Here is a 24,588-nt window from a genome sequence, read left to right as displayed (position 1 = left end):
TCCATCTGTCCATCCAAGTATCCACCCATCCATCCATCCTTCCATTGATCCAACCAACTATCGATTCAACTATCAATCCATCAACCATCCAATCTTCCATCCATCCATCCAACCATCCATCCATTTAACAACCATTAACCACTCATTGAGCCATCCTTTCATCTACCCAACTCCTAAACAAACACCCTAGGCAGCCTTGGTCATTCCCTCTTCTGTGCTATTATTGTGCCTTGGCTGTGAATTCTATAAGGGCATGGGCTGTTCCTTCTTCATTCATCTTTACACCTCCAATGTCTGGCAGTATCTACAATACAGCAGATACTCAATAAATGTTTTCCAGATGTGTGAACAGACATTTATTAAGCAACTAGTGGGTCCTGGGGAAATCAAGGTAAATCAGACCCATTCATGCCAGACTATGGTAGCAGGTGTTGGGACGGGGGATGATATTAAAAATATTTAGCACCTGATAAGGCATGGAAACAGCTCAGTCAAACCAGAGCAGAGTCCTAGAGGCCACTTGGAGGTCTACTCTTTAGTGGCTGGGTCCTAGGAAAGCCTCGGGGATCCTATATGAGAGAATGGAACACCCAGGGTAGAAGGGAGCAACATCTATTTACCAATCAACATGGAAATGTTTAAATATTTTAACAAGCAATATGGTTTTACCACCGAGTACCTCTAAAAGTCAGCCCTGGTGAGGGCAGGCACAAAGTCCTGGGGGCATAGAGGAGGAAGCAGTGAACAACTAAGGGGTTTCAGAAGGCTGGAGTTGCAGCTCTCCCTTCAAGGGGACACGGGCACTCTCCCTTGTCCAGACGGTGCTGTGAGCCAGTGGAAAGTGGCCAGCGTGGCTGAGGGTCAGCACTCCCTCCCAGGAAGCCCATAGGAAACTCGCCCACCTCGGAGTCGCTTCAGCCGCTTCTCTTTCCTCTTCTTGCGAACGATGAAGAGCAGTGCCACCCCCAGGGTGGCCAGGATGACCGGGCAGCCAATGGTGAACAGCTTCTTCACATCGTCCCCCTCGCCTTGTGCAGACTTGATGGGTGGGATGGTGCCTGAACAGGGGTGAAGAAGGGGGTCAGTTGTCCCTTATGAGTTGAGTGCTATGCAGAGTCTTCATGGGCAAGGTAGCCCTTGGGCCTCTTTTGCTGCCTTTGGTCTCACTCTGATCTCTACTTCCTGGTGCAGAGCCCCAACTCTCCCCTCTGCTCCCCCTAATTCTGGTCCCATCAGGACAGCCATGAACAGTTGTGTAGTTTTTATACTGCATATGATATTAATGACTTCCTTTTAGAATTTTCCTAAAGTCTCTCAGAGATAGTCTACTCTGCTTGTTGGAGTTCAGTGTTCATTTCTAGAACGCTGAACTTAGATTCCCACATCCAGCTGGTAAGGTGGAGGGGGATGGTGAGGACCGTAGGAGAGAAGCGTCAGGGAAGTGGGATCCTGTGCTCTCTTCCCCAGATGGAGGCAAAAGCCACTAAACACCCTGCATTCTCTCCCTGCTCCCCATCCCGTGGGCGAAATCTGCTAACCTTGGGGGCTGCAAGGAGGCAATGTTGAGTTCTCCTGCTGACATAGCCTTCTGCCAAGCCCCGATGCTTGCTTGTTTCAAAACCTCACTTAAGAGTCATCTCCTTCATGAAGCCTTCCTTGTTTGAGCCCATCCCCTTCCGATACCACTTTTATTCTGTTTCCTTAACACATAGGTAGACTCAATTTAGCTTGTGACAGCTGGTGCCTATGAATTCAGCCCTCTGTGTGCTTAAATGCATGTGTGTGCATGAGTGTGAGGTGCCCCTATGTGGCAGACACCAGTTAGTACTCACCAAACATCCGTGTGCTCATCTACATTCCCCAGACTTCCCGGCAGTTAGGTTAGAGCCATGTTACTAGTTCTGGACAACAGAGTGCGACTAGAAATGATGAGTATCACCTCCTGGCCAGGGCAGTTAGGAACTGCTGTTTCTTTCTTCTCCCTCTCTTGTTGGTGACCACGGAAGCTACATGCTCAAGATGGCATAGCTAAAGATGGTGGCCAGCCAACCCTCACAAGGTGTTATGAGAGCGAGAAACAAATCTTTACTGGATCAAGCCATGAAGCTTTTAGTGTGTACTTGTTACTGCAGCACAGGCTACCCTGGCTTGGCTAATGTACCATCTGAGCAGAGGGTTCTTATAGGGCAGGACCGCAACTGCATCTTTACCTCCCTCTCATCTCTTTTTTTTTTTTTTGCGGTACGCGGGCCTCTCACTGTTGTGGCCTCTCCCGTTGTGGAGCACAGGCTCTGGACGCGCAGGCCCAGCGGCCATGGCTCACGGGCCCAGCCGCTCCGCGGCATGTGGGATCTTCCCGGACCGGGGCACGAACCCGTGTCCCCTGCATCGGCAGGCGGACCCTCAACCACTGAACCACCAGGGAAGCCCCCTCTCATCTCTTTGAAGCAACGGAGAGCAAGGGTTGCACCTTCAAGGGCCCTCTGTCTTTAGCGTTACTGACCTGCTTGTCTGCCTATCCATGTGTGTTGGTGACAGGTATATCTACCCACTTACCTGTCTACCCGTCTGCTGTTCCTTGGCCTGTCCTTTGCTTGCTTATTCACCTGTCCGCCTTTGTCCCTGACTATAGTCCTGCCTCTTTTCTATTTGCGTGCCCATCTCTTTACATGTCTGCCTCTCTGCCAGCTTCCCTGGCAGCACCTTGCTCCAGCCCTGCCCACCCTTTCCGACTCACTGCCATCGTAGTCCAGGGTGGCGAACTGGGCGGTCTCGTTGCCGCAGCCAGCGCTGTTGCAAGCCCTCATGCGCAGCTCGTACCACGTGGCCTCTCGCAGCTCGGTCAGAAACACCTCCCCGGACCTGTTGGCGCGCAGGCCCTGCCAGGCCCAGGTGCCCTTGGGCCGGTACTCCAGCACGATGGCTGTGATAGGGCAGCCCCCGTTGCTCCAGCCCTGCAGGTTAAGTCGAGCGTGTGTGGAGTTGATGTGGGTGAAGAGGTGCTGCTCTTTGCTGAAGGAGGGCTCTGGGGGGCCAGAGGGAGAGAGAGAGGTTAGAGAGACTGCGAAAGATTTCCCGGGGCAGCTGGGACCACGGTGGCTCCAGGGGATCGGTGGGAGGCGCAGATGGGAGTAGGGATGCTCCAGGGGACAGAGGGGGAGGAAGAAGAGGAGGGAGAGAAGGACGAGGAGAGAAGGGCCTGGCCAAGGAGGAAGACACATGCAGGAAAGAGGAAGAGGTGAGCCACCCATCTGCCATCCCACCGCAGGGAAGCGGGGCCAGTTTCTGCTACCGTGACTCATCCGATGTTGCGGTGATGGGAACTAGGTGGAGTCTCCCCTCGAGTCTCCATGCTCCCCTGTGCCCTCCTTCCCTACCCCAGCAGCCTTCCACCCGCCCTGGGCCTTACCCCGCCCGTGGGTCTTGGCCTCGATGATCTCACTGATGCGCCCGGAGCCCACACTGTTCTTGGCCGCCAGCTTCACCTTGTACCAGGTGCCACACTTGAGGCTGTCCAGCCTGAAGGACCGCTCGCTCGAGCTGACGAACACATCCTTCCACTCCTCGCTGTTGTCCACCGAGTACTGCAGCACGAAGCCTGCCCGGGAGGTTTGCCTGGCTCAGGTCGGGCAGGGCGGGGCCTGGGGTACCCCAACAGGCATCATGGGGCTGGGCGCCGCAGGGGGCAGGGGGTGCTTTGGCCACTGGGATGGGGTGGATGCAAATTCGATGCAAAACGGAAAGGCCCTTGGGTGAGTCGTAGGGCTCTCTCCTGTCAGCGCTTGTGTTAGGGCTGAGAAGCCAAGGTGGGGAGGGGAGCAGAAACCGGAGCTGTGAGGCTTACAAGGGGTCCTGTTTAGACCCTGCTTCTCCATATTTGGTCCCCTGGCCCCGAAGCATCAGCACCACTTGGGAGCTTGTTAGACATGCAAATTCTCAGCCTCCGCTCCAGACCCCCTGAACCAGAATCTGTGCTCTGACAAGATCCCCTGGTGATTCACATGCATGTTTAAGGTGGAGAGGCACTACCTAGAGCATTCGTCTACTGTTACAGATGCGGAAACTAAGGCCCGGAGAAGAAGACAGGCTTCCTAAGAAAACAGACTGCCTCAGGCTCGCACAGCTCACCAGTGGCAAGGAGGGTGGGTGTTGGAAAGCCCAGGCGTCTAGGCTGGTATATTTTCCAGGGCACTGGGGTAACTTCCCTGGGGTCTGAATCGCCCCTCCCCCATTATTTCCCAAGCATTATGAGGACAAGCAGTGGGAGTGAGCGAAGCCCTTCCTCTGCCCCTGGGCCCAGAATTCCTTCCCCTGCCTCCCCCCTCCTCATCCAGACCCCTCTCACCTCGGATGGAGCTGCCCCCATTGTCACCTGGAATCCAGGTCAGGGTGATGGACGAAGCGGAGGTTTTGGAGACAGTTAGGCGGGGTTGGTCCGGGGGAACTGTGAGGGGAGAGCCACCAGCCGCACCAGAGGGTTAGTCTCTGACATTGGGGTGGGTTGAGGGCGAGGGGCTGGCTGTCCCACCCTCTCGGTGCCACCCTCACACTTGCTCATTCTCCTCTCTAGCCCTCCTGACCCCGATTCCACGGGGACCCTCTGATCCACCAAGGGTCTGTCTCCCCAGTGGCGGGTCTTCTTCCGTTCGACAACCCTCTCTCTCACGCGATGGAATTCCTCCATCCCTGTCGGCACCGGAGCCCCACCCGCCTCGCAGCGTCTCACCTTGCACCAGAAGGTTGACGATGATGGTGTCGAAGCCCCCAGTGTTGGTGGCTGTGCAGGTGTAGTAGCCCGAGTCCTCAGCCTTCACTGCACGCAGTAGCAACGTGCCATTGGTGTGGATGAGCCAGTGCCCATCCATGGACACGGGGATGGCCGAGTCTTCGCTGCGGGGGTGGGGGATGGGTTATAGCAGGCATCCCCTCCTCCGGGGGCCTCCCCCAGGTCTGCAGGCAGTTGGAGCTGGGAGCAGTAGGGGGCTGGCTCGGGGACCCTGGATTCTTGGGCTGTTACTCAGTGCTTCCCGGGCATACCCAGGAATCTGGGCCTCTTCCATCACCCAGGGAAGGGAGATCCTTGGCAGCCAACAGAGGGGAGCCAGGGAGGTCAGGCCTGTGTGTGAGAGTGGTAGCCGTGTACCTGGCTGGGCCCCTGCAGGGCTGGAGGTGACTGAGTCGCTGGAAGGGAGGGACATTGGTTCTCTTCATGGCTTTCTGCTGTGCCCATCCCTGGGGGTCACCTATCCCTGCGGGGTCCCGCACACACCTGTCCTTGGTCCACTTCACGGCAGGGGCTGGGTCTCCCACCGAATTGCAAGGCAGCCGGACGTCTCTCATCCAGGGTGTTGTCACAGTGCCCCCAAAGGATATGATCTTTGCTGGGGCTACAGGAAGGACAGGATAAGAGACACCCCACTTTTACCACCAGCACCGCACTGGCTCCCCTTTCTCAGGGCTCCTGAATTTACAATTCAAGTCCTCTTTCCCCTACCTGACCGCTACCTTGGGCTTGGGGTGTGGGGAGAGTCCAGGGAATTTCAGATGCGAGTCATTGATACGACAAGCGTTTATCAAATACCTGTTTGGGCCAGGTATCACAGGAGGCTCTGAGGGGCCACAAAATGAATCAGATCTATTCCCTGTCCTCAAGTTGCTCGCCATCCAAGAGGGAGGAAGATACTTAAAAAAATCATTAGGGTGAAGAATACTATGGTAGGGGTAGAGACAAGTAACCCTAGGAGCAGAAAGGAGGAGGAATGAACTCCGGCAATGCAGTGGTGGTGGAGGCGAAGGCCAGGGGCGGCTTCTGGAATTGGCAGCTTTGACTTGAAACTTGAAGGCTAAGAAGGAATTCACCACACAGAGAAGGAAAGGCATGTCGGAAGGGGGAACGGCACTGAGTAGAGGCACGGGGGCCTGAAACACATGATGGGTGGGAGGATCCTTTGGGGCAACCAAAGCCCAGGGTGAGTGAAGAGGGGGCAGCAGAGCCGGGGCCAGAGCGGTGAGCAGGAGGCAGGAGGAGAGCGAGCAGGGCTCTGCTGGTACCTCAAGGAGGCTGGGCTTCCCCTTGAGGTCACGAGGAGGCTTACAAGTAAGTAGTGGTATGTTCAAAGCAGAGTTTTAGATAAATCCCTGGCTGCTTGCAGAGGATGGTTTGGTGGAGGTGATCTTTTTTTTTTTTTTTTTTTTTTTTTTTTTTTTTTGCGGTACGCGTGCCTCTCACTGTTGTGGCCTCTCCTGCTGCGGAGCACAGGCTCCGGACGCGCAGGCTCAGCGGCCATGGCTCACGGGCTTAGCCGCTCCGCGGCATGTGGGATCCTCCCGGACCGGGGCACGAACCCGTGTCTCCTGCATCGGCAGGCAGACTCTCAACCACTGCGCCACCAGGGAAGCCCATGGTGGAGGTGATCTCGCAGGATGAAGACCAGGGACAAGACGGTGGCTGGAGTGCAGGCGAGAGGTGATACCGGGTGGTGGAGAACAGACTAGGGGCTCAAGGGAAAACATGCCAGGACGTGGAGTCTCCCTAGTTTGGGAGGTGAGAGTGACTTCCAGGATCCCAGCTGGGCCAACCAGATGGGTGCTGGTGCCCTCGTGGAGTTGAGGCCCACAGGAGGAGGAGCAGGGTAGGTGGGAGAGCCGGGAAGATTCTGCTCATGCTAAACCTGGGGGACGCCCATGGGGGTAGCTGAGAAGCAGGTGGATATAAATGTTTTGGAGCATGAGAGAGATGACTGGACCTCACTGATGTGCACTCAGCAGCAGACTGACTGAGGTCACCAGGAGGGGGACTGCAGATTGACAGAGGAGTGGCAGAGCCCTGGGGTCCCCAACATGCAGGCGCAGAGGAGGAAGGCATGTCCCCCGGGAGACAGGAGCACCCTGAGGACCCTGACGCACAGGCGGCATCACGGAAAGCAAAGGGAGGCAGAGATGCCAAGGGCCCAGCGCGAAGGTAGCCGTGTCGGGCACCCTGGAGATCTCCAGACCCAGGGCTGAAAGTGTTAAATTAACCAAGCAACCACGTGCTTCGGGGGGACACAGTCAGCCCCACTGAGCCACGGGACCCTTCTTGGGGAGAGGGAAGATGTAAGGTGGCTGAGGAAGCAATGCTTAGAGGTTTGGGTGCAGGGAATGGAGGTTCCTCTCCTCTGAGGGTAGCTGCCTGGGGAGGACTGCCGGGGGCCAGAAAGACGTGGACTGGACAGAGGGGCCCAGCGAAGACAGCCTCCATGGCGGGCAGAGAGAAGTGTTGGGGGCCTCAGGGATGGCACCAGGGGCTCTAGAGATCCCGTTCTAGACCCAGTTCTGCCCTGTGGCTGGGACTGGCTCCTGTCCCTCCACCTCCCAGGGCTGCTGTGAGGACAGAAGTGCGTGATGTCCACATTCGAAGAAGTACAAAGCCCTCTGGGAACATGTTCCATTTGATTTCCACAGGGGAAGGGGCCAGCCTTCAGCCACGCTCTGGGCCAGTGCCAGCTGTCCTGGGAGGATCGGAGGCCCTGGGCCCCTTCCCTCCTGGAGGAGACAAGTCCAGAAGAAGGGCTGGGTAGCCCCTCTGGGAGGAGGGGCCAGGGGAGGTTAGACACCTGAGGCCGTGTGGAAAGAGCTCTGACTTGGAGCCAGAAAAGCTAGCCCACCACTCTCAGCTGTCTTTGCAGACCGTGCCACCCCAGCCTCAGAGTGTCCACTGGAAAATGGGATGACAGCCCCCGCTGGCAGGGCAGCTGCGGGCCCTCCGTTCAGTGCCCGCTGACCCTGACCCTGAGTCCAGGGAGGGCAGGCGCCTCTCGGGTCTCAGCCAAAGGAAGCTGGTCACCCCTGGAGGGCGGCTGGGCTGAGGCAGGCGCCAACCACCCGAGCCCTGGTCCTGGGGCCCCAGGGCTACAGCGACAGGTGGCTGTGGGACGAGGGAGGGCCCAGGGAAGCCCAGGGTCAGAGTAGAGGCTGGAAGTCTCGGGCCTGTGTGGCTAAGTCCCATGCCCCAGGGTTAGCGCAGGGCAGGCGGCCCGGCAGCTCCGCGAGGTGGCCTCTGTCTCGATCTTGGGCTGAGGCCACAGAACTGTCATTCCCTGTAAAGTGGGGGTACATGTGCCCCCATGCCACACTTATGCCCAGGCCAGGGGTTCAGCGGGGCACCCCCAAGAGTAGACATGGTCTTATTCACCCTGCGTGCCCCATCTCGCCCACAGTCTCCTTCAGCATGCCCCCTGTAAATGTCTGTTTGCTGAACGAACCACCGATCAGTGGGGTCACCCCTGCCTGAGGTGTCCCGGCTTTGGAAGGAGGGGGCCGTCTTGGCAGCTCTCTGCGCCGTGGAAGCGGTGTACCCCACCTCAGTCCCCTCTGGAGGAGCTGAGCTGGGCTGGAGTTGGGAGCTGGGGACCAGGGTGCATTACGCCCAGCGCCCCTGGCTAGCGGTGCTGCCTCGAGCCTGTTGTGAGGCTTTCTGGGAGTCAGGGGGCAGCAGAGGCCCGGTCTTGGTGTGTGCAGGAGGGAGGCGGGCGGCCAGCCAGCCCCTTACAGCCAGGTCGCCGACAGGGTGGAGGGAAGACATCCCCTCCCGGGGGAGAACCGGAATTCTAGGCGGGGGCGGCTTCTGCCCTCTGCCGCAGTCCCAGGCTGCTCACCCTTGCCAGCAGGCTCGATGGTCACCTTCTCGCTGCCGTTGCCCCGGCCGGCAGAGGTGACAGCAGCCACCCACAGCAGGTATTGCTGTCCTCGGTTTAGGTGGGCGATCCGGTAGAAGAGCTGCTCCGGACTCGTCTCATACTCGCTGGGAGCCTGCGGGGCAGAGGGCAGAGGCGAACGCATGCTGAGACCCAAGTACCCTGGGCCTCCACCTCCGCCTCCAGCCTTGCTGGGGGCCCTGGGCTCAGAGGAGGTGATGGCCGGGTTGGGGGCCGGGGAGGCAGGATCCTGCCTAGTCTGCCCTTTCTGGTTTTGGAGCCACAGTGAACAGAGTTTGCCCTGGACTTGGCACGGGGCTCGGCCCTGGGAGCTGACGGGCCTGCTCTGGTGTGTTGCTGGGTCAGCCTCAGTTTACCTCTTGGACTGATCTAGGCGCTGGCCACTGTGGCTCCAGGCCAGGAAATGTGAGTGTTCTGAGTGAGAGATGGAGGGGAAGGGAGAAGCGGGGAGGGAGGGTCTCAGGAAAATCCTGAGTAATGGGAGTTTCTGGGAAGAAGCTAAATTACTACATTTGCCTTATTAGGGCTGTAGACAGGCTCCCCCAGCCTGTCCCCACTCAGAGTCACCTCCCAGCCCTGCTGTCTAATTACTGCTCCTTCATTCCTCCCCCCTCCCCTTCACCTCTGGGGGAGGAAGGGGTGGGAAAGGGAACTAAGAAACCTTCAGGGGGCAGTACTTTATTAATGATGATTAGTGGTATAGATCACCATATATATATTTGTAGGTTATATAAATCTATAAAATTTTTTTAACCAAATGACAGTTTTGACAAGTTGCCAACAAAACAATATCGGATCCCAGTGGTTTTACCAGTTGCTTTGATGAAAAGATTACGTTGTCTTGGAAACCAGAGGCTCAGATATTGAAATGAATTTGAGAAGGAGCTTTTGATAAGCGCTAGTTTGCAGACCTCCTGTCAGCCCCTTCCCTGGTGCAGGCGGGATGGGGCTGACTTTCATTTTATTTTATTTTTTGGTCAGCTGTGGGGAAGGGAAAGCAGGACAGCACCAGGGCCTCTTTGACATCAGGGAGGAAGTCTAGGGAGGGGGAGCAGCCCCGGAACAGATGGGGGGCCCCCAAGGCCAGAGGGAGCTAATAATTAGTTATCTCCGCAGTCACGGGATCCTGCACACACACGCCTACATGCACACGCTCACACGCACACGGACATGTAGACACATTCACGCACGTGCTGAGGGACAGACCTCCAGACAGATATAGGGTCCCAGAAGGACATTCTCTGTCCGCCACGGGAGGACTGAGGGGCCCAGTGACTTATAATAGGAGAAAACATCCTTTTTGCCCCCAGACTGTCTGCAGGGAGATGCTCGGGAGAAGGTACAGGCATCCCCACAACACACACAGAGCTCCCTGGCAAACTCCTCCTCCTGCCTCCCCTGTGGAGATCTGGCCTTGAATCCAGGAGGTCCCTGAAAGCCACCCTGAGCCCTAGTGGTTGGGAAGTCCTCTCAGGCTGCAGCACTGGGGGACCGTGTGGGTATCTGCAGGTCATATCTGAGCACGAGGCAGGGCAGGGCAGTGGCTTTGATACCTGCTTGCCTCACTTGCTATATGATCCACAGTGTCTCCCATGGTTTCTGGGGCCTCAGTTTTCTCTCCTGCACACTGAGAAAGCAATACAGCTCGGCCTACCCTGTGTGGTTACAGTGAGGCACATATGAGGCAAGGGGTGTGCAAGTCTTTCGTAAAAGGGGAAATGGTCTTCTCCTGGCACATTTTTCTGTGAGGGTGGAGGTGTGTGTGTGTATGCATGTGTAGAGAAAAGTTGAGTGTACTTGCTTGTGTGTGTCAGTGTGTACCTGAATGTACATTTGTGTCTACACAGGGCAGGAATGCTTTGGCTTCCCTCTGAAGGCATTAGCATATTACCCAGATCCTGGGTGCCTTCTTTTAACCTGGATTCCCCAAGAATGTCCTGAAATCACTTTCAGAAATACACAACTCTACTCCCAAATAAAGTCCCAATGAATCAAAGGTTAAACAAAGATAAAACTATGAAAGAAGAAACTATAGGTTAATATTTATCTGTCCTAATAACAAAAATAAAGGCAAAAATCAAAAATGATTTATAAATTTAAATTATACAAAAAGAAAACCTATGGTATAATAAAAACTAGAATCAAAGGCAAGCAAATACTTGAAACATATATGATCAAAAATGGTTATTATCCTTAACATGTAAAGAGCACTTACAAATCAATAAGAAGAAAACCACGATACACCCAAATAAAAAATGGACAAAGAACATGAATTGACAATTACCCAAAGATGAAAAAAACTGCCAGAAAACACATAGCACTAATCAACCTAACTAGTAATCCAAGAAATATAACTTAAAACAAGACCTCTTTTTAAAAAAATCCCAACTGTCAAAAAAAGAAAAATATATAACACCTTGGATTAGTATGGGCACAAGGAAGAAGTATATACTACTTATAATGCTGTATAAGAAGTATAAATTGGTGCAAAATTTCTGAAGAGTAATTTGCAAACGTGTATGCAAACCTTAAGTATATTCATACTCTTTGTGACCCAGGAATTCCTATAGAAATTTAACCTAAGAAAAAAATAAAACGTGTACATAAAAACTTTTATGAAGAACTCTCAATGAAACATTATAATTGTGAAAAATTAAAAACATTAAATATAGAATAATTGGGGGACTGGCTAAATAGATTATGTACATACAGATAATATTTTAAAAGAATACTTGATGTCATGGGAATTCCCTGGTGGTAAAGTGGTTAGGATCTGCGTTCTCACTGCCAAGGGCCTGGGTTCAATCCCTGGTCGGGGAACTAAAATCCCACAAAAAAGAATATTCGATGGTGTGGGAAAGTCCCTTCATATGTTACATGAAAAATGCAGATTATATCAATTGTGTAAAATTTTATTTTAATTTTGTAAAAAAACCAAAACAAAACCATGGTATACGTACAGATCAAAGGCTGGAAGATTATATACCAAAATGTTGCCAATGTTTATCTTTAGGGAATGAGAGTACAAGTAATTTTTACTTTCCTCTCTATATTTTATATATTTACAGAATTTTCTACAATAAAATTGTATTATTTTGATAATCAGAGAAAAACAACAAGTGTATTAGATTGTTTGGTAAAATTTCTAACAGGACTCAATGCAGCTCTGGCCAGCCCTAGGGTGTAATTCCTGGGATCCTGCACCATATGTAGTTTCCCTCATCTATTCTGAGGATTCCGCACACACAAGTTCATACACTCCAGTATGTACACACACAGACTCATGTGCATTTGCCTCTCACCCCACACTCACTCCCACAATCTTGCACCATCACACGTCCACGAGTGTGCCCTCACTCCTGGAGCTCTTTCATAAATGAATTTGTGATGCAGTTGTTTGGAATCTGGAATATATTTCTGCAAAGCAATCATATTACACAATCACACGTGGTGGTTAGGTCCCCTGGTCCCTCGTTCAGCCCAGTCCCTGCCTTGCAACATGGCTGAACTGCAGTTCTCATCACACTAGCACTCCTGCCCCACCCACCATGTGACAATGTCTGATGGGAAATCTCCCCAGGAGAGAGGAGGTTCCTCCATGCTCGGGGCATGAAGAGGAAGGAGGGAGGGTCCCCAGGTCTCCAGCAGCAGGAGGAGGGCATGAGGACCAGGCACTCTGCTCCGGAGCCTGGGACATGTGTCCCCAGCCAGTTGACTGGGCATCCTGGAGCCTGAGTTAATGAGGAGGCTGCATTTCCAGATACCAATCCCTTTGAAAGACTTCATTATCAGAGGAAGTAATGACCATACAAACCCAAGCTGGAGAATGAGTTCCCACCCTCTCATCAACTTATGAAGGGAAACTTGCCCAACGTCTAAGGCTTTACAATTGCCAGGCTGCTAGTAATTCATTCATCAAACACGTATTCTGTGACGATGATGTTCCAGGCACCATGTTCCACAGCTGGGGACCCAAAGATGAATAGATAGATGCTGCCCTTGTCCTCACAGGGCCCCTCAGACCAGTACGGGAGACAGGTGAGTGAGCAGCTAACTGTCAGCGAATGCATTCAGCGTGTGCTAGAGGATGAAGAACACGCCATGGGCGGTAGGATCAGCGGGGGCAGAGGGCTGGGGGGTGAAAGGCAGAGCGGCTGTCCAGACGGTGACAAGCCGAGTGTAACAAGAGCCTAGGACGTGTGTGTGTGGGAGGGGCAGGAGGAGGGGGCAAAAGGGGCAGAAGACGTGGCTGAAGATGTTGATTGGAAAATTGGTACAGCCCCCCAACAATGGCAGGGTGTTCTCAACCTAACACCTGCAGACCCCGTGATCCAGCAGTTCCTCTCATAGGCCCAACAGGAACGCATACACAAGAGCACCAAGAGACAGGGACAAGAGTTTTCACAGCAGCACCATCTGTAATAGCTCCAAACGGAAAACTACCCAAATGCCTATCAACGGATAACACAATGGATAAATAAATTGTGATACACACACGTAATTGAAAACTATACAGAAGTGACAGTGAGCGATCTCTAACCACACAGAACAATATGGATGAAATTCACAAACTCAAAATAATGTTGGGTCAAAGAAGCTAGGCAAATGGTGTGTGTGTGTGTGTGTGTGTGTGTGTGTGTGTGTGTGTGTGTGTGTAATATAAAGTACAAAAAGAGGCAATGCTACTCTGAAGTCAGGATGGTGGTTACGTCTGCAGGGGGAGGGTGGTGACCTTCTGGGGTGTTGTCCTCTTCCCTGCTCTGGGAATCCCCCCTTCTGCATACTTGGATGTGTGAAAATTCATGGAGTTGTATAGTCATCATATATGTACTTTTCTGCATGTGACGTAGTGGCTGTGAGGATGGAGAGGAGGGGACGGAGTCATTGCAAAGACATTTCTGGGCTTCCCCTCTGGTAATAGAACTCTGGCCTCACTAGGTGGCCTCACGGGGCCACCTAGGGCTCAGAGGGTAATTCAGAAAGACCACAGGAAAGCAGAGAACAGAGGATGAGATGATGACACAGTTACCGAGCAATTTCAGGGTAGCTTTCCGGGCTGCCGGAAGCTCATCTGCAGGTGCTGGGGCTGCTGTCACATCACAAGTTGCTGATGGAGGGAGAAGCTGGCTTCCTTCTGCTCCCTGCTCTCCCCGGTCCTGAGCACATCCCTTGATAGTACTCATGCCTCCCCAGGGAGCACCCCTCTGCTTTTCCCACTAGACTGGAAGCGCCCCAAGGGCAGGTGTCTTTGCACCTGCTCTTGTAACTATAAGAGGTGTGCTCCACAGCAGTCACCCAGCAGAGCTCTGGTTGAGTGGCTGGAGATAAGGAAAGAGGCAGAGGGAAGGATGCCTATTATGGGATACGGATGCATATCCCACGGCACCTGCCCTCATCCTCTCCTCCCCGTTAGCAGCCCTCAGTAGAGGGCAGGGGTTAGCCCCCCGCACTGTGCCCCAGCCTGGGGGCTGCCCACTCTGCTCCCAGGTTTAGGCAGATAGAGCTATCTCTCAGTCCTCTCCCCTAGGCTAGGCCCAGACCCTGGCCCAGAGAGAGATGCCCTTGCCTTCCCCCATCTGTCCCCACCTTCTCCTCTCTCTTCAACTGGTGCCATGCTGAGGGGGCCACTCAGGGTAGAGCTCCAGCAGCCCTCCAAGCCAGGACTGGTCATACTGAAAAGTTGATTCATTTCCAAAGGCCGTGGGCCAGCGAGTCCCCAGTCCAGAGCTCTGGGATCTGCTAGGAGCCTCCTTGGTCAGCCAGACCAGAAGAGCCGAGGCCCTGTCCTCCCACCTGCTCGAACGTGACCCCTGACTCAAAGGAGCTTCCAGGGCTTGTGATAATCTTGCAGCCCCTGGAACAGAGGACTGACCCAAGATGGACTGGGGTAAGGCTTTAGCCACTCTTGGGTGACCAGTGCCCATACTTATCCATGAATCCAAGAAGAAGCACAGATATAAGCAGCCCCAGGGTTTGGCTCAGAAGCCAGCTGATCTACAGGTACTTTCTCTTTCTCCTGTCCTGCTCATCATTTGGCCCTGGACCCACTTACCGGCTGGCCAGACCCGGGGCTGAAGCAGAAGATGGTGTACTTGCGGATCACCCCGTTGGGCTTGGTTGGGGGGAGCCATGACACAACCACACTGCTAGCGGATGAAGGGACAGCTTTGATGCCAGCGGGGGGACCTGGAACTGAGCAGGGGAAGGTCGGGTCAGTTTAGAGAAAGGAGGAGCAAAGCCTTTGGGAAAGAATGACAGGGTGGGGAGAGTGAGGCAGATCAATCTGGGAGCGCTTCCTGAAGGAGGCATCTCTGAGCTGTGGTTTAAAGGAGGAGGGTCTAGCATGGCAAACAGGTGGTGATTATTAGGGGCTTGTAACAAAGTCTCTGAGATGGAAGCCCTGGGAGTGGCCAGTTTCAGAACTGTTTGGCCAGAACCAAGGACTTAAGAAACACAAGAAAGAAACAGAACCCATAAGGAATTCATCTTGATCCCAATGGCCCTACTAATGAAGCTTGTACTCAGGCCAAACAAATATACAGGTCAATTTGCTTTTTGCCCTGTGAGCTCCTTGAGTCTGGGGACTCTAGAGACTCACAGAGCAGGCCTCCTCCCGAGGGTCAAGGGTCAGTGGTCAGCCAGTGGGTGACTGTGTTTCCTGTCATGTGCTCAGGGCACTGCCCTTGGGGGTCTGGCTAGGTCCTTTCTCTTTTCAGGAGGGAAAGTCTACTTTAGAATTGGCTGAGAAATCCATCCTAAGTGGATCCAATCTGTATGGATTCTGACCTCCCCTTGCTCCCATGTCTGAGCCTGCCTGGCCTGGCTGGGACCCCAGGGCTCTGCCTGGGAGACTGGAAGCATCCTGTTTGCAGCCCACAGTCTCCTTCTTCATCTTTCCCTTGTATTGTTGTGACTTGTCTTCCCTCCTGGGAGCTTTTATGCTCCTTTGAAGATTGTGATGGTATCCTATTCAACTTATTTTACCTTTCTGAGCCTCAGTTTCCCCATCTATAGGGACATAACAACCACATTAAAGGTCTGTAGTGAGAATTAGTGCTAATTAAAATAATTAGGCACGGTGCCTAACACACAGAAGACACTCAATAGATTGTAACAACTAGTATTTTTGCATTCCCTCCCGTGACTCTCAGCTTTTAGCACCTACTTCAATTTTTTAAATCTAATAAGTGGTCAACAATTCTAGGTTAAATAAAATAATTAAAAACAGCATCATCCTCCGTCCAGGGACCTGAACCCAGAAGCTCGCAATCATCCTTAACTCGGTCCTTCCTCACGGCTATAGCCTTGCCATTTACCTCTGTTAGGGGTCTCTGCAGTTTCGGGATGCAAAGGGGTCTATGGATGGCCACTGGGGCAATTTGCAGTGTTCAAATCTTCTCTGTCGTTGCATACTTTTTTTTTCTTATCAGTTATTGAGAGAAATATGTTGAAATCTCCCACTACGATTATAGATTTATCTATTTATCCCAACACTACAGGTAGTGCTGTTGGTTTTTGTTTTATATATTTCAAGGTTATTAAGTTCATAAAAATTTAGAACTGCTTTATTTGCCTAGTAAATTAAGTCTTTTACCATAACAAAGTGTCCTTCTAAGAATGAGTTTTTGCCTTAAAGCATACTATGTCTGATATTAATATTCTGGTTTTCTCTTAGTTTTGCATGGTATGTCTATCTTTTTCCATCTTTTCATGCTTAACTTTTCTACACCATTATGTTTTAGATGTCTCCTATAAACAGCACATATTTGGGTTTTGTTTCATTGCTAGCCAATCTGGCAATCTTTATCTTTTAGTTGGAGAATTTAGTCAATTTATCTTTAATGCTATTACTGATATATTTGGGTTTAAATATCCCATCTTACTAAATACTTTCTATTTGTCCCACCTATTGTTTTCTCCTTTGTGCCTTCTTTTGGATTGAGTATTAAAAATACTCTATTTCCCCCTCTCTGTTAGTTTTACAGTCTTTAATTACTTTTAGATTACAATGTGAATCTTTGCCTTACCAAAGTCTAACATTATTAATTGGCACTTTTCTTCTCAGACAATGCAAGGACTTAGAACTTGCATTTACCTTCTCTCAATTTACACGCCACTGTTGTATATTTTAATTCTGTATATATTTTAGATCCCCCTTCAAGACGATGGCATGATCGCCATTTTACGCAATCAATATCGATTTTGATTTACCCATATGTTCACTGTTAATTGCTCTTCTTTCCTTCCTACATCACTGGGTTTCCACCTGGGATCATTTTCCTTCTAGTGAAAGAATACCCTTTAGTATTTCTTCCAGGGCAGGTAGGTTGATGATAAATTCTCTCAGTTTTTTTTTGCCTGAAAATGTCTTTATTTCATCTTAATCTTGAAAAATATTTTTGCTAGGTATAAAAATTACAGATTGATAACTATTTTTTCATACATACTTTAAATATACCATTGTATTGTTTTCTGGCTTCCATTGTTTCTGATAAGTTAGCTGACAATCTAATTTTTGCTCCTTTGAAGGTAAGTGGCCTTTTTATCCTCCAGTTGCTTTTAAGATTTTTCTCTTTGTTTTCTAGCAGCTCTATTATGATAAGCCTAGGTGTGGATTTCTTTAAGTTATTGCCTGTGAGGGTTGTAGAGCTTCGTGCATTTGGGCTTGATGTCTTTCACAGCCTTGAAAAGTTTTCAGACATTTTATCTTCTGCTCCATTCTCTTTCTCCTCTTCTTTGAGATATCTTCTCACATCTTCTGTGTCCCTGATATTCAGAATGTGGTCCATGGATCAGCAGCAGTGTCACCTGGGAGCATGTTAGAAATGCAAAATCTCAGGTTCCACCCTAGATCTACTAAATCAGAATCTGAACTTTAACATGATCCCCAAGTGATTTGTATGCACAGTAAAGTTTGAAAATCACTGCTCTATATCTCTTATTTGCTCTTTTATTTTCCATTCTCTTATTTGCTCTTTTATTTTCCATTCATTTGTCTTTATAATATCAGAAGGTATTATCTTTCTGACCTATCTTCCAGTTCACTATTTATCTCTTTAGCTGTGACTAATTTGTTGTTAAACCCATCTAGTGAGTTCTTAATTTCAGTTATTAATAGTTTTTTTTAAAATTTTTTATGAGGAGTTAGGGGCTCTGGTTTAATTCTGTTCTGCTCTGTTGCTCCTCCAACACCTGTGTTTTATTAGGTAGAGTTTGTTCTCTTGTATGCTTTTTTTTTTTAGATGTTGGGGGTAGGAGTTTATTAATTTATTTTATTTATTTTTGCTGTGTTGCGTCTTCGTTTCTGTGCGAGGGCTTTCTCTAGTTGTGGCAAGCGGGGGCCACTCTTCATCACGGTGCGCGGGCCTCTCACCATCGCGGCCTCTCTTGTTGCGGAGCACAGGCTCCAGACGCGCAGGCTCAGTAGTCGTGGCTCACAGGCCTAGTTGCTCCGCGGCATGTGGGATCCTCCCAGACCAGGGCTCAAACCCGTGTCCCCTGCACTAGCAGGCAGATTCTCAACCACTGTGCCGCCAGGGCAGCCCTTCAGTTCTTAATAGTTTTTATTTCTAGATTTTCCATTTGATAGCTTCCAATACTCTTAAAATTTCAAATTTCAATTGTTAAGAATAATTATTTTAAAGTCCATATTTGATAAAACCTATGTTTGGAACTCTTGTGGACCTGTTTCTTTTGTCTTTTTTTTTTTCTGCTGGCTTTTGTTCACATTGTCACCATTATTTTTTACTGTATGCCAGACACATTATTTGCAAAATTGCTTGTGGAAATATTTGAGGTCTCAGGTGATGTAATCTTCCTAAAGAGAGAATTCATGTTTGCTTCTGACAGGCACCTGCAATCTGGGGCACTAGCAACCTGAGGTCACCTCAATCTAATTTCTAGGACTGAGATGATTTGAGGCTGAGCTACTTTTGGTCCCCCTTTTTTGTTTTTGTTTTTTTTGTGGTACGCAGGCCTCTCACTGTTGTGGCCTCTCCCGTTGCGGAGCACAGGCTCCGGACGCGCAGGCTCAGCGGCCATGGCTCACGGGCCCAGCCGCTCCGCGGCATGTGGGATCTTCCCGGACCGGGGCACGAACCCGTGTCCCCTGCATCGGCAGGTGGACTCTCAACCACTGCGCCACCGGGGAAGCCCTTTGTGGTCCACTTTTAATCTTAGAGTTCTACCCTTCATGGTCTCAACTCAAAGTAGGCAGGGGTGGGGGGTGAAGGGGATGGGAGGAGGGTTCACCAGACAGACCCACATACCCTAGCAGGCCCTGGCCTCCAATTAATGTCTTTCTAGTACTGCTTAGTTTCTCAGTCCCTGCCTCCAGATTCAGCAAATGCCCCTGAGGGGAAGAGCTGTTCCAAATACCAGGCTCACCTCCTGGGCCTCCATTCTTCCTTGGATCCTGGCCCAGTAACTCTTTACTTTCCTGCCAGCTCTCTGATACCTTGAAGCAAGTATTAAAAAATATTTTATTCATATTTCCTAGTGTCCCAGCAAGCAGGAGAGTGGGTTTGAGTTACCGCGTCTACCATTCCTGGAAGTGGAACTCCTCTGATATGTTTTCCTAAACGTGTCCGTCCTCCTCCCTTCATCCTCACTGCTGCTGAACTAGCACACACCTTCCTCTTCTCTGTCTAGATGCCCACAGGTTCTAAGAGGCCTCTCTGACCCAAGTCCTTAATCCCCCATCCCCTTCCTGCAATCAATCCTCCATGCTTCTACAAGAGTTACCATCCTAACATGCGGCACTAGTTCAAGCCTCTTCCTCAGTTAAAGACCTTTAAAGTGGTCTAAAATCCAACCCAACTTTGCACTCCGAGGCCATGTAGCTAGGTCTGGTATTCACAGGGGAGACAAGCGGTAGGCAAGAGGTTTCGTAGCTCGTGAACTGAGTGCAGCCGAGCCAGCCTGAAACCAGGCTCGGACTGAGAGATCTGGACTTAAGAAATGAGCTTGAATTGATATGTTTGCATTTTATCTTTTTATGTATCTTGGCTTTCTCTAAATTTTCTGGTAATTTTTTTCCTTTGGCAAAATGCAAATTCCTGAGCGGGAGTGGTAGTGGTGGGTACGGAGTCACAGAGTCTTCAGATGAGGGTATCTGTCCCATGGCACAGCTGGAATTGGAATGTGGGTCTGTCTGCTTTCCAAGTCAGCTGAGTAACAACTGTAATGACTACCACCTACAAATGGGAGAATCTGGTGGGGCTGGAGCAGCACGGCTGGGGCGGGCATGGCTGTCCACCTACCCCTGTGCTGTCATTCCTTCCTATTCCTTGCAGAGTCTCACTCTTGCTTGGGTCACCCATGCTCCTCCGCCCTTCAGAGAAAGCTGTCCCCGTCACCTTCACCAGAGGATTTATCAGGATTCGAGTAAGTCAGCCATGATAATTCCCTTCTCCTTTCAGTGACTAGCTTCACTAGAGGCACACTGCCCCACTGTGGCTGATGGGAAATGAGCATAAACCCGTTGAGGGGATTTCTGGGAAAGGTTTCTTTTACTCCCAAGAGAGGCCCATAGGAAGAGACTGCTTCTCTCATCCTGAGCTCTGTCTTGTCTGGCGTCATGCCTGGAGCTGCAGCCGTCTTGAAGCCATGGGAGGAACAGCTGACAGGCTGAGGATCGCAGAGCAGAAAGATGGGAGCCACTGAGCTAACCAACCCTGGAGCTGCCCTACTCAAGACTTCTTGTTATATATGATAATAAACATGCTTATTGCTAAAATCAACCAAAGGCTTCCTAACCGATACAAGCGGTATGATGGAAAGTATAGAGGCCAGGGAGGCAAGAAAGCCTTGATCTGCCACCCATTGGCTTTGTGACCTTCAGCAAGTTGCCTTAGCTCTCTAGGGCTCCATTTTCTCATCTCTAAAATGGAAAGAATACCTATGCTATAGGGCTATTGGAAGGTTAAATCATGCTTATGATGGCGCGTCACACACATGTCAAGTTAGGACCACTGTTCTGGATGAGACCTCAGCTGACAGCAGGCTCCTTTCAGCTTAGGCTTCCCTCAAGGGCACCTGGGTCCAACAGAAGCAGTCATTTCATTGCCAGCTCTTGGCAGGCATAAAGCAACTACCATTTGCTAGCACTTGACATTTTAGAAAGGATTCTATAGCTATGTTGTTTCTTACAACGTTTAGATGAGGCACTGTCCCCATTTTATCATGAGGAAACTGAGGGTCAGAAAGGTTAAGTGACTTGCCAATAAGTGGCAGGGCTGGGGCGCGCACGGCTGCTGTGTTTGCCAGTGTCCCTTCCATTCGGGGAAGCTGCTGCCTTAGGACCTGGCCCCTGCCTGTGCGTGTCCCTGTGTGTGGCTCCGTAGGCAGCTCAAGGGTAAGGGGTCGACAGCTCCTTGTAGGGAGGGATGGTGCTCTTAGACCTTTGGATACCCTTGTGGGGTCTTGCCTTGGTCAGTTAAACATGTGTAGGTGCTTACATCTCACGCCTTGCATCAGAATAGGACACAAAAAGTCTGGGGGTCTGGGTGGTTAATTTCTAGAGGCCAAGAAGGTGCCAGTGTGTGTGTGTGTGTGTGTGTGTGTGTGTGTGTGTGTGTGTGTGTCCTTGAGGCCCTGAAAGGGGCCAGGCACTGAGCACCATCTCCGTTCGGTCTCCACACAAGAGCAGGTGGCTCTGCCTGGAGCTGTCCCAGGAAACCTCGATGGGGGGATTAATGACAGGAAAAGTAGGGTGGGCAGGTTGGTAAATATTTAATTGCTCAGAGCTTAAGTGGGGGAGGGGGATGATCTGATGGAAAGGGAGGGGCTTAGGGAGAGTAAGGAGCATTAATCTGAGCTGGTCCGGTCACCAAGTCACCAAGCGCGGGGCTGCACTGGGAACATCTCCATCATCACATTAGAGCCGCTCTCCTTGTAACTCCTCTCACCCCTCCAGCTCCTTCTGCTAAAGTGTCTGGGTAGGGCCTAGACTGTGGGCCTCTGTATCCTTTGAAAAACCCGAGGCTGCGTGGGAAGAAAGCCACGATGGCAACCCTGGCTACCGTTTATTAAGCGCCCAGTGTGCGCAAGGCACGTAACACCAACCGACTCTTCTGCCGATATAGCACCTGGCTCAGAAGGGTCAGAATCAACTCAGTGATGGGGTTCGGGGGCGGTGAGGAAGGGAGTGGAAGACGGGCTTGGAGCTGTGCACGGTCACACACAGCACCTCCTGGATCCGGCAAGGCCCCTGGAGGTGTGCAGCTCCAGCCCAGGCAGGAAGTCTGGCCCTTCTCCCAACCTGACCCCTCCTGGGCTGACTCAGCTCCCAGCCTCCGCCATGTGACTCCATCACTCTCCCCTTGAGGTTTGGCTCCTTATCTCTGTTTTCCTCCGGTTCCGCCCCCATGGAGAAGGGCTTTGAGATCACAGCTCCAAGTGGAAGCACATCCCATTCCCTCCCTGAGAGCCCCCTGCACACCAGCGTCCAGGGCCTGGCCCATTCTGGGGCCTCTGTGGGGTGATCGCCGAGTCTCTAGCCTAGGATATGTGGGGTGATGCTCCCGTTTCCCCCAGTCCCAACCACCTGTACCCAGAGGACACCAGGCTGAACCCTGCAGGGGAGCAGACGCCATAAAGTATGCTCCTGGGGTGGGAGGGACCGGCTTTATCCGGCCTCTGACCCAGTGCGGCAGGGGGAGGGGGTACGGTGGCTCGTAAGGTTATGCTCGAGTCTCGGAGCACCTCACCACCACTTACAGTAAGCTGTGTTCTCCCAAAGCAGGGCCCCAGTGTCCTCAGAGTCACTCTTCAGCGAACCAAAGGGACAGGAGAAAGGACGGGGCTCTGCTCTCACCCTTCTCCTTGGGTGAGCAGCGGGGCGGCTCGAGGGCAGTGCTCAGCAGCAGGCCCTGGGAGCTGCCACGCGGTCCGAGGCCAGGCCGGGGCTGGAGGAGCGCACTCACCGTCCTCCTTGGTCTGGATGTAGAGCACACTGCTGCGCACGCCATCCCCGGCCTGGGTGTAGGCCAGCACCTGCACGCTGTAGTTGGTGAACTTCTCCATGCCTCGCAGCTCCACCCTCTCCCGCGTGGTGGTGATGTTCTGCATCTCGCCCCACTCTGCCGGACACGAGCAGCCCTTGAGTGCGGTCCAGGCCGGCCAGGCCACGGTCCCCCAGCCGCCGCCCCTCCGCCAGGCTGGGCTCGGGGCCGGCCTGCTCCACTGGGCTCAGACCTTGACTCCGTGGTGGTGGCGACTAGGGGGACCCTCCACCTCAAGTTCATGGGTGCGGATTTGGGGCACTGCTCCTGGACCACATTTCTCCCCAGGTGGCCCAACCAGGGTGAGCGACAAATGCCAGCTGGGCCTTGGCCCCTAGTCAACCTTGCACCAAATTCAGCTTAATACTCTCCCCATAGGACAGTCCCATCTCTCTATCTCTCCAAGCCACATTCCCCTGTCCTCCACCCAAACCTCTCTCCATGTGAGGGACCCCAGGAGTGGCTTGGACCTGGAGGGGAGCCTGGACCAGGCGGCCAGGCAGCAGCTGCTCCTCTTGGCTGCCCGGCCCCGCCTTGGGCTCTCAGCTCTCCCTAGGCAGCGGGGCATGACAGGCTGAGGGTGCCTCCCCTGCACCTGACCACTCCTGGACCAGCGCCCTGAACTCTCGAGAGGATAAGGGGTCAATCCCCGTTACCTTCTCCCCACCACTGAGGACACCCTCCCTGCAAAGAACCCGCACAGAGAACGCGGGCGAGGCCGGTGGAAGGGCCAAGCCTTCCTCAGGCTCGGCGAGGACCTGTCGTCCTGGCTGTGCCAAGGAACGTGCTGTAGACTCTGAAGAAGGGCTTAGGGAGAGGGTCCCATGGGATGGCCAGGGCCTTAGGAGCAGGAAAGAGACAGACTCCTGAGCTCACGGCCCTACCCCTGGTACAACCGGCTTTTTAGAAAACAGCCCCAGACACCGGCTTGTAGAAGACTAGTGCCGGCAAACCTACCCTGGAGCCTCTCAGGGACCTGGCACAGGCAAAGGCCCGGCAGAGGGCCCGGCCAGGGGTAGGCAGCAGTCGGCCAGATTCCAGAGGGTGAGGACGCCAGGCCCAGCCTGAGGGGACTCCAGGTCGGTGCAGGGGAATCTCAGAGGCCTGAGTGGTGGGACCTTCCTTTTTGGGAAGGTTAGAAACCAGGGTGGACCTGTCTAGGACTAGAGACAGAGAAAGACCCAGGAAGAGGGCGGCATGGCCATCAATCCACGTTGCCTCTGGAGACTAGAGGGGCTGATGCCTTCCTCACTTAAGGGCTGAGTGGGGAGCCACAGGCTTAGAAAAGTGGAAGCAAATTCTGGAAAATGAGGCCCCATCCCTGGCTCAGCACAGCTATGTGAGGCCATCTCACCGTATAAGGCCTCGGGAAACCTTCAGGTCTCTGTGTTTTGGGAGGAGATGATGGAGGTGTGGCAGGGAGAGACAACTACTGTCAGCAGGGCTTCTGGGCAGAGCAGAATCCAGGTCGGGAAGGGGAGGGCCGCTGCCATGGAGGGATGACCATGAGCTGGAATCCCAAGTCCTCCAGGAGGGAAGGGAGGAGCCAGGGGACACGTGGCAAAAGGCTGAGGATCTGGGGAGGCAAACTCATTTCCCTAGTGTGGGATGCTGGGCCTCTGGCTTGCAAGACTGCAGACTTCCTGGTCACTGCAAGGGCTCTGTTATACCAGTGGGCAGGGCCTTGGTGTGTCTGGGGCTACACAAACCTGTCTGGACTACTGCATCCCAGGGGAAGGCAGGCACCTGAAGTGTCGGGCCATTGTTTTGTTTTCTCTCCTTCTGCCATTCCTATCCCCCCTGCTCCGCTGTGCACCCTTCTCCAGGTCCTGGGCGGCTCATCTGCACAGACCACATGCCTCGCTGTCTGTCTGGCTGAGGGGTGGCTC

General features: G+C 52.3%; 1 protein-coding gene across 1 annotated transcript in view; it reads right to left on the bottom strand.

The window, feature by feature from the left end:
• Positions 1–24,588, bottom strand: part of DSCAML1 (DS cell adhesion molecule like 1) — a gene marked incomplete at both ends in the record, with an annotated part of 342,523 nt that overhangs the window by 6,270 nt on the left and 311,665 nt on the right. Inside the window, 9 exons of the mRNA XM_082845529.1 lie at positions 903–1,058; positions 2,738–3,025; positions 3,410–3,598; positions 4,346–4,444; positions 4,727–4,890; positions 5,270–5,387; positions 8,637–8,790; positions 14,749–14,888; positions 22,622–22,777. Coding sequence (XP_082701655.1) covers positions 903–1,058; positions 2,738–3,025; positions 3,410–3,598; positions 4,346–4,444; positions 4,727–4,890; positions 5,270–5,387; positions 8,637–8,790; positions 14,749–14,888; positions 22,622–22,777 — 1,464 coding nt within the window. The remainder of the gene's footprint in view (positions 1–902; positions 1,059–2,737; positions 3,026–3,409; positions 3,599–4,345; positions 4,445–4,726; positions 4,891–5,269; positions 5,388–8,636; positions 8,791–14,748; positions 14,889–22,621; positions 22,778–24,588) is intronic.

Source organism: Leucopleurus acutus (genome assembly GCF_964270905.1).
Source record: "Leucopleurus acutus genome assembly, chromosome: 8".
NCBI classification, from domain to species: domain Eukaryota; kingdom Metazoa; phylum Chordata; class Mammalia; order Artiodactyla; family Delphinidae; genus Leucopleurus; species Leucopleurus acutus.
Note: the sequence above shows the minus strand (reverse complement) of the source record. Positions and strands in the feature narration are given on the sequence as shown.